Genomic DNA, 9,871 nt, shown 5'->3' on the forward strand with positions numbered 1-9,871 from the left:
TCTGTTCCATAACACTTGCTCATGCAGAGCTTTACTGACTAATGAACATTTGTGTATTGAACAAATAGAAACTTTTATAATATACTTAAGTCTTCTAAATCTAGAAATACTGAAGCATGTTTATTCACATAACTATAGTCTTTATCTGTTGTTCTCTAGATCCATTTTTCTGTTCTTGGAATATGAACTATGACTTTAGGACTAGCCAAAGACATGTAAGTCAGGTGTATTTCTGATTAAACACTTAATCAAAATTTAGGAATTTTAAGTACGAATTTAGGAATCAAGCTTTTCAAACAAGAAGAGGATTTCTTCACAAATCATGGCTGGACTTCCCCTCCCCCACCTCAAGTTTTCCATTTCAGTATTGAAAATGTTTCATTTATGAAGTGATTTGGTTTAGAAAACAAAGTTATACTACTTAAAAATTAAGAAATCCTGCATAAAAATGAAGTTTTGCAAGTGACCTGGCAAAAAAACCTTCCCCCACATTTTCTGTTCATCTAATTGTATTTATACACTTTCTGAGAAGATGCTTCAGAAATTAATTTTTTTCCTCCTATAGGAAACATGCTACCTGTCCCTCTCTGAGAGCCTCAGCGGAATTTACAAAGTAAAGGATTCCATACATGAATGCTTCCCAAAGAAACAACAAAAAAATCATCTAATGGCAAGGCCAACACTTACCTTGTATCAAAACCCCGCCTATCATAACTGGAATCAGCTTACAGCACTTGAAGATGACTTGAGTAGGGTAATTCAGATATCCTAAAGAGGTATTTGACAAACCCATAGTTCCCACTGTTAAAAACGCTATTATCATGTAGGTTTTGCCAGGAATTCTACAAAATAAAAACATATGAATCTTGGTATTACAGACTCATCTAGAGGTGATTTAGCCTGGAAAATTCAGATAAAGGAATATGCTTATATATACAATTCGACCATCTTTCTCACTGAATTTCGTTCTGCAACAGAAATTTAAAAATGCACATGATTTCAAATTTCATTTCTTTCAATTACTGCTAATAAACAGCATTCAAATACAAGACAATAAAAACTTCATGGCTCACGAAGTATTCAAACAGTACTTCTTTAACCTCCTTCTGAGAAGATATATTATTTACAGAACAATCAAGACAAAGGCTTCAGGTTATTTGTCAAAAGAACCAGAAGGTTGATATACCAAGATATCCTGAATCATAGTCCTGTCATGGTCAACATGAACATTGACATTTTTAGAATGAAGTTGAAAAAAGTACCATTTTATAAAACTCAGCAGACTAAGAGAGAAGTGATTCAGATATCACGAACAGAGGGGCACATTGAACATTTTGAGATATTGTTTGCAATTTGATGAAATTACCACCTGACAACAGATGATCCAACAGTAATTTTTAGCAATTGCTGCGCTCACTTTGTGAAGTGATTTTTTTACAGTTATTGTTGTGCACATGTTCAGCTATTTTTTATGCATCCTCAGAGCCACAGTAAACAAGATAAGGAGATGTCTTGCTGCAACCCTGTCTTATCCATAACTCATTATGTGATGTAGGCATACAAGAAAAATTTAAAGTTTAAGAAACAGAGAATTCTGCATAAAAATAAGGAAATAGATTTTTTAATGTCAACAACATGATGTCTATCTAGGTTATAGAAAATAAAATGTAAAATATATTCAAGATCTACATTTCCAACATAACTTACAGGGTCATGCTCTGTAAGCATTAGCAACTATTTGGTAATCAAAATATAAATACTAGTTCCAGAACACCCAAAAGATAACTACGCAATATTACCTGATGCATCTCAAAAAGTCAGGTAACTTGAAATATAAGCTGTCGGTGTTTAAAATAAAGAGAATAATTCATCAAAGTTACGTTGTTTGGCTATAAAAGAATTCTATTACCTAAAATCAGTATATACAAAATCAGCCAAGGTTGACTACAGTAAGGAAAATTAGTTATGCTCAACTAGGATACAATGCTTTAAAGCAATTTTAAAATTCATGTACACCATGACAGCCTCTATCCAAGCTTCCAGAGGGCCTCAACATAGTTTGCAGAGGCTGTAGTTGGGCAGGAAGCCATGGAATGGCCACCCTGAATCAGATCAAACTATCCCATCTCCATAGGATTCAAGACAGCAAGAATCTCCTTGGTCAACTGCAGTGAAAACACAGAGTAATTTTGTGGCAGGTTGTTATAAGTGCTATCTTAAATAAAAAATGTAAAGCCTAAGCACATCCTTTGAAGCAAACCTACACAGCCGCATGGAAACAAAGAGCAGATCTCAGACACTCTCCAAGATGCACAGCATGTTAGAGGAACCTCTTGGTGAGGAGGTGCCAAGGTTTGAGGAAAAGGTATTCCTGATGTGATGATGTGACAGATGACTTCAAGTGCTGTGAAGTGCAGTTGGCCCTATTCTAGATGTGATAATCCCAAGCAATACATACATGAATCAGCTACCTTAAGGACAGAATATGAGGACAGAATATGCTCTGTAAGTGGGACAAAGTGACAGTAGAATCAACAAGATCACTTACAGGTCTGAAATCTAAGCGTGTGCTTATAAAACATTTTCTAACATTGTCCAGTAAATTCACATTAGTTTAACTACGGAACTGCTATCAATGCCTCACAGTATTCACATTCAAACAACAGAAGTTAAATTTACCATAAATATCAAATGCTTGTAATTTGATGGACAGTGGTTAAAATGCTTGGAAAAAGACATACCTTCTCCTTTTGTCCTGAATCAACTGTAATTCTATTAGTCCAAAAATGGAATAAAATCCAAATTGCACTAAAGTGAGGTACCAACCAAAAGGTTTAAAACCTTCCACTGAAAATATCAATTCCTATAAAAACAAAAACCCACCAACGTCATATACATACACCAAAATGTTAAATCAAAACAAAATCAAGATTTTTTTTCTTCATGTACATGCAAATCTAGCCTTTGCAGCTGCTGGTTATTAACTAGAATTTACCTGCCATATGTAACTTGCAAAGCATTGAAAAAGACAATTTAGGTTCTCCAAAATGCAATGAGAAAATTTACTGCTGGTGTAAATCCATGTGCACTGCATGAAGAATTATGTAGATGTGTCAGTTACATAAACAAACGGCTACCTAGTATTTTCTTTTTTGAGATTCTGCTTTCAATTAATGATAACTTTGTCTAACTCTTTGGAAGTAACTTTATTTTAACAAATTTCTCAGCTGTTTTTGAAAACAGCATTGGAAACATGGTGATTTTTTAATTATCAACTTCTTAAATCACTGCTTTATTGAGAAGACTCACTAAACCTAAAATTTAAAAAGGAACAGAAGTGTATCTGCTCAACATGAAAAAGGTTAGCAGGAAGAGGAATGTTTAACTGAAACAACATAAACGTTATGCTTCTGCTTAACAACCAACTATAGTACATATTTCAGCTCTGTCCTGAAGGGAGAGCAGAGAGAACAACAGACTACTATTACTGTATGGCACTCATGGAACTCAAGGGGATCTAAAGGTTTCAACACCAATGAAGACTTAGATGTCAGTCTGTGTGGTTCTACAGTTTACTTGGATGCAGAAGACTATGAAATCACACTTAAAAAATACACATTCAAAACAATATTGAAAGGTGTATCTTGCACACAGAAGTAAAAGATCAAGTTATGAAAATCCAACTGAACCAAATCCTGTAGGCACATGAACTATGATGGAATCTTACATTATAGAATTACTTATTGCTGTTGAATTCAGAAAGCTTGACCTTGAAATCAATATCTATTTTAAACATCTATACATATTAAAATACATACTATATTATTATGCTGTTGAAAAAGAAAAGAGGTAGAAAGAATTGGCCTAAGACACAAGCTCATAGCATTTACCTGTAAATATCCATAGATTAGATAAAACATAAAAACTCCAGAAACACAGATGAAAAATTGAGTAGGTTTGTTAAATCTGCTGAGATTCATGCCAAGAACTACAACATCATCTACTGATTTGATATGAGGAGACATAGTTTGAGATTTGGAAGGTACACTGATGGAAATGTATTTTCTTGATGAAGTGAATTTCAGATCCATGATTCCTAGTTCGCTGCATTCGGTGCTACTGTTATCTTCTTTCTGCTCTTCTCTTTCTGTGTGTCCTCTGTCTGAAAGCTGAAAGAAATGCTAAAGTCAGGTAAAACATAACGTACAGCCGTCCAACAACAGTAAATGAATATGGCATTTATATGAATAATATAGAGGTTTAAGAGTTTTGTTGGATTGCTATGTTCACAAATTTTATTTATCTTTTCTGATGTCCAATGTTAACACCAGTTAATATTAGATGCCAACAACACTTTATGACAGCGGTTTTGCTTCACATGGGAGGTAGTATTCCTATGCTCTACAAAGCAAACACACCCACCCCCCCTAAAACACCAGCAATAGAAAACCAGCTTCAGCTCCATTGTAGCTCAGACTAGCCCTTTTATGCCAGTACTCACAGCAGTGACTGCTTGGGAGAGAAGTGATCCCCATGATCAAATCACAATTGAAAGAACTCGTATTGAAGCACTGCGGTTCTGTCTACTTCATTTTCACATCAAAACATACCAGACTAGTCCACTACATGGGAAGCCTTGCGAAAAACTACAAATTTGAGCCTATGACTAGTTACAAGGGTTGAACTGGAATAAGTTATTCCCTCATTCTCAGTTATTCACTATTTCTCACACACTTCTGAGGGGAAAGAACATGAAGATAGACGCAAGAAGCCAGAGAGAAGCCAGCCTCAGAAATTAAGACTGGTTATCTGATGAGGTCTACGGTACAGCAATCCCTTTAGCATTAACCACATGCAGCCATTTCCACATGTAATAGAAAACAAAATTGGGTAACTGAAGCCTGGAAAAGGAATTTAGCTGCTTAATAGATTGAAAGGCAAATAATTATTTTCTCCAGCTCAGCACAGAGTATGATGTTTGAGGATTTTATTTTATTTTTTCTTATTTTTTCTTTTCAGCCTCAAGATAAACACACTGGTCAGTCAGCTGTCCCAAGATTTTTAAGTGTAGGTCAGCATCTAATTCAGCAAGCAGTCAGTAATTAACATGTCTCAACTATTTAGAGGTTTGTTTTCCCCAGCCCAAAAATACTTCTACTCATCACTCATGTGTTAAAAATGCTTTTCTCACCGTTTTTAAATGGAAAATGTGCTAGTATATAAAAGCTAGATCATGCAATAAATATAGTAAATGTAATCTGCATGAACGTTGCTAATTTATTATACAAGAAATTACAAGTTTAGCTGAAAAATTAAGGATTAGTATAAATCTTGCAATATGGTTATGTTTCCTTTTTTGATACAACCTACTATCAGGTTGGAACAAGATTCTTCCTATTAAAGTTCTGAAAGAATAGCTTGGGGACTATAACAGGAGTTTAGGGACTATAATAACCATTTGTGTTTAAATTCAGAGCTCTACAGTTGAAAACCAAAAGTGAGAGGTAGAAAGCTTACCCTTGCGGATTGTCAGTTAATCCCAAAATGAGGTGGCCATAAAAAGCCCAAAAAGCAAAAGTTTAAGTAGACTCTTTTCAGTAAAACCAGAAAAGTATCAACGTCGTGCAACGAGGCACTAGTGATCTTTCATGTACAATATCATATAGAGGTCTGATCACCCTCAAAGATGGTTTCAAAGAACAACTTCAAAAAAACATTATCAGGATGGTAGCACAGATTGCCTATATTATGAACCAAAATAATATGAAATTGTAACTTGTAAAGCCTAGCAAAACCTGATGAAAAGAGACTTGCTTTCAAGAAAATGTATTACCACTAAGGAGGAAAAATAATTCTAATTTTAAGGACAGCAGAATAAGAGCAAATGGGCATGAAGTGATCCTGAACAAACTTTACTAGAAACTACCTTTTCATTCCTAGGCTATCTGTATTCTAGAGAAGCCTAAAAAAAGAAGGAACGAACAACTGAACTGGTTTTAAGGTGAAGTTTATGAAAGCAATTACGCAGAGCTGTTAAGATTAGGCGTGATGACAGTGCAGTCCCCTTTAGACCTGTTTATAGCATTCCATCACTATGGAAAGCCGAGTAGGTGTGCCTGTAGAAGATACTTGGTGACCCTTACTTTTTCACTAAACCAGGATATGAATTACTACTCTCCCCAGAAGAGCTGCACGCAAAGTTAGGACTCCCAAATTCAAGCCCAAGGAGCAAATCACCATGAAGGAAAGACAATGTATTTAGAAATCTACCCATTGCTGACATCTTAACTGAACTTGTATTTTAATTGGTGCCTGTTCAGATCTTTCCTGTCCAGTGTACACTTCCTCTTGACAGGCACACAACATTTGTTAACATCATGCTTTCTCAACAGCAACAAGAGCTGCAGAAGTAATCTGAGCCTCATTTTTCACCTAAACTGAAACACAGAGAATGATATATGCCAGCAGAAGGCACAGCCATGTATTATCATGTGCGCTTCAAGATTCCAAAAATGGAGTAAATTGTATAATGCATAGTTTTGTACCTACATTTTCCACTTTGGCCACTAATTTGGATATTATTTTTGTAATACCTGTGTTAGGATCAGAAGAAGCAGAAGTAGAGGGAAGAAGAAACAGTAGCAAGTGTATTTATGTGTTAGGTCTGGCTGGGATGGAGTTAATTTTCTTCATCGCAGCTTGAGTGGTGCTGTGTTTCAGATTTGTGACCAAAACAATGCTGATAACAGACTAACATTTCAGCTATTGCTCAGCAGAGCCTGCACAGCATCAAGGCCTTTTCTGTTTCTCCCTCTCCCTCCGCCCCTGCCCCAGTGAAGACTGGGGAGTGTGCAAGAGGATTGGGAAAGGGCACAACTAGATAGATGACCAGAACTAACCGGAGATATTCCACACTATAAGGTGTCATGCTCAGCAACAGTAAGTGAGAGGAGGGGGTTTAAGGAGGTTACCCATCTTTTGCTGAGGATCTGGCTGGGCATCGGTCTGCTGTGGGAGGAGTGATTGCCTTTACATCATCTGTTTTGTTTTCTGTCTCTTTCCACCTTTCCTCCACTTCTTAAACAAGTTTTATCTCAACCCATAAGTCTTCTTGCTTTTACTCTTCCTTTCCACTTCCCCATCCCTCTGGGAGTGGGGAGAAAGTGAGCAAGTGGCTGTGTAGTGCTTAGCTGCCTACTGGCATTAACCCACATCACAATTAACACAATTTTTCTGATTTTCAACTATTTGTATTCAAAATATTTCCTCAGGAACACCATCAGTTTTTACAATCTGTCCATTTAATTTCTTGCAGATTACTGCGTCTACCACTAAAGTAGTAAGAAACAACACTGATAGCTCTAGTCACACCCAAGGCCATCCGTAAGAAGACAATGCACAGTAATTGTTTTTTCTCTATTATGTTCTAAAGGAAACAAAAAAATTACCATGTTCAAGAAACATTTCAAGGAACATTATTTAACAACTGAAGAAACTGCAAATGTATGTATCCATTTCAAACACTCTCCACCAAGTAACTTCACTACCAACAGTAACAGAACTCTTCTGAAGTCCCCTGTGACTTCTCAAACTGTCATTTTTCTAAGTATCAAAAATGCTATTCATCCTCCTCTCACCAAAATCCCTCAAGCAACTGATTCACCTTTTGAACAAACATGCAGCAAAAAACTGTTTTATGAAGAGTCAAGTGGCTTAACAACTGTCCTGATGTGTGTAAAATAGCATATTTCCCTCCTTTTTTTTCTCCTGTGTGTAAAAATGTAAACAACACATTCTTTGGCTCAGACTTTTTGTTCCTTCCCCTTTGAGAAAGAGTACCACATAGAGCAATATTTTAACCTAGCACACAAGTAAAATAGATTATTACATGAAAAAGATGCAAATGAACAAGTGCCTAGAAAAGCAAAATTTCTTTGGCCTCCAAGTAGTTAATGACTTCTACCAAGCATGGAAAAAACATTATGAAGGAGCTAGGGCTTTTTTATTTAACCCTGTCTATTTTACACCCTTTAAAGACATCAGTATGGCAGAAACTAGCATCTCAGCACTCGCAGAAAAACTGCTCGCATGAGCCACGCAAGGCAAATTCCACGCTGGCCCTGGCCAAGATCCATCTCCTTTGGAGCCAATTCCAAATGCTTGGTGGCAGGACAGCAGCTGGCACCGTAAAGAGGGATGCTCCGGGTTACAGGCTCGCAAACGTACATCTGTCGGAAACCGGGGCAGATCCTTTGCTTGGTGGTACCTGGCTCCTGCTCCGGAGACAAAAGAAGGAAGGGGGACAGGGACCGGCAGGATCCCTGAAGCTTCCTTCCCGCCTCCTCGCCTGCACCCAGCCCTCTGCCAGCCGAGCAGCCGGGGGCCGACCCACGCCACGCCCCGAGGCCGGGACAGACGTGGCTTTGCCCGAGCACCTGCCAGCTGCCCCGGGCAGGGCTGGGACAGAGGCTCTTGAGCCGCCACAGGCCGCCATTCCTCACCCCTCCCCCGGGGGAGGGAACGTCTCGCTGCTCACGGGCCCCGAGGGCCCAGCGCCACGGGACACCGCCTCCTCGGGCCAGCCAAAACCCTCCCGCCACTCAGAAGCAGCCGCCGCCGGCCCCGGCCCCGGCCCCGGCCCCCGCGCTCCTCACCGCGGCGCCCATGGCCCCCTGTTGCCGGGTGACGCTCCCCAGGAAGCAACCCCGCCTCCACCCCACTCGCCCCCGGTGCGTGGGGGAGGAGCGGCCCCGCCCCCGTACCTGTGTGGCGGCGGCGGCGGAGGCGCGGGAGAGGAGGGGCGCGGCGGCCGCGGCCAACCGTCCTCCTCCGCCAACCGCCACTGCGCCCGGTCCGCTCCCTCCCGCCTCGCGCGCCGCCGGAAGTGGCGGTGGGGATGCCAGGGGTCGGCGCGAGCGTCGAGCGCATCGAAAGAGCGTCACTCGCTCGGCGTTCCGCTACTCGGCCTGAGACGGGTGGGTAGCGGCGCCCTCCAGCTGCCACCTCCCCCCTCGCTGGGGGCGGGGCCTCTGCGTTAGGAACCGCCCACAGCGGCGGTGGAGGCTCTGCTCACGGGGCCGGGGCCGGGGCCGGGGCGTTCGAGGTGCCGCTCCGCTACGCGCTCTGCCCCGCCGGGAAATAAGCGGGGTGCCGGTCTCCCGGTGTGGGGAAGCTGTCCCGGGCGGCAGGAGCCAGGGTCCCTCCGCTGAGGGGCGTCTCACCCGCCTGGCTCCCCCCGCGGGTGTGAGCTGCCCGCCCGGGGGGTGTTTGGTGAGGGGCGGCCTCTGGGGAACGCGGTTGTGTCTTGTGCCACGGTGGTAATCGAAGTAGTTTGGAATCCCTGGCAAGTTTTGTTCCAAGCTTTGGGTAGTAATCTGCAGTTTCAATGTGAGTGGTGTATCACCCACGTGAAGCTGCTGCCTTCGTGAAAAATCGAAACGTCCCTTTGGCCCTACAGGGAGGCCTTGTGGTCATCTTCCCATGGGAGACTGCAGGAAGAAAATAATAAAAATATTTAATAATGACTAGCAAAAAGGTAAATGACAGCAATAGCAGGAAAATGCATAGAAAACATAACGGCCAAAGGAGCCAGGTAAAAACCTCTGCAAGAAAAGTAGCTAAAGGCATTTTTTTGAAAATATGTGAATTAGATATAACTTCAAAATACATAAAATCTAGTTATTAATCATATCAGGCTATAAAATGGAAACGCTATGTTTCTAGTAACAATGTGCAGGCGTATTTAACATTATACATAAATATCTGTTGTCCTGTAGTGATTGGGAAATTTGAGCTTTTATGTTTGCAGTGTTTTAAAAGTCTGCTTTTACCTTTTCCAGTGCTACCATAGTAAATCAGTATGTATTACAGA

General features: G+C 40.7%; 1 protein-coding gene across 6 annotated transcripts in view; it reads right to left on the bottom strand.

The window, feature by feature from the left end:
• SLC35B3 (solute carrier family 35 member B3) overlaps positions 1-8,880 on the bottom strand; it is a 29,367-nt gene extending 20,487 nt beyond the window's left edge. Inside the window, exons 1-5 of one of the 6 annotated variants that reach the window (XM_074828158.1) lie at positions 8,763-8,880; positions 8,227-8,273; positions 3,891-4,169; positions 2,742-2,863; positions 688-842 (exon numbers count right to left, since the gene is read on the bottom strand). In XM_074828158.1, coding sequence (XP_074684259.1) covers positions 688-842; positions 2,742-2,863; positions 3,891-4,091 — 478 coding nt within the window. In that variant the 5' untranslated portion in view covers positions 4,092-4,169; positions 8,227-8,273; positions 8,763-8,880. Of the gene's footprint in view, positions 1-687; positions 843-2,741; positions 2,864-3,890; positions 4,170-7,915; positions 8,277-8,654; positions 8,710-8,762 lie in introns of those variants that run through there. The other 5 variants (XM_074828143.1, XM_074828128.1, XM_074828149.1 and 2 more) reach the window with 5 other exon arrangements.
• Between the last annotated feature and the right edge of the window lie 991 nt (positions 8,881-9,871).

This window comes from Strix aluco, chromosome 1 (assembly GCF_031877795.1).
Source record: "Strix aluco isolate bStrAlu1 chromosome 1, bStrAlu1.hap1, whole genome shotgun sequence".
NCBI classification, from domain to species: Eukaryota; Metazoa; Chordata; class Aves; order Strigiformes; family Strigidae; genus Strix; species Strix aluco.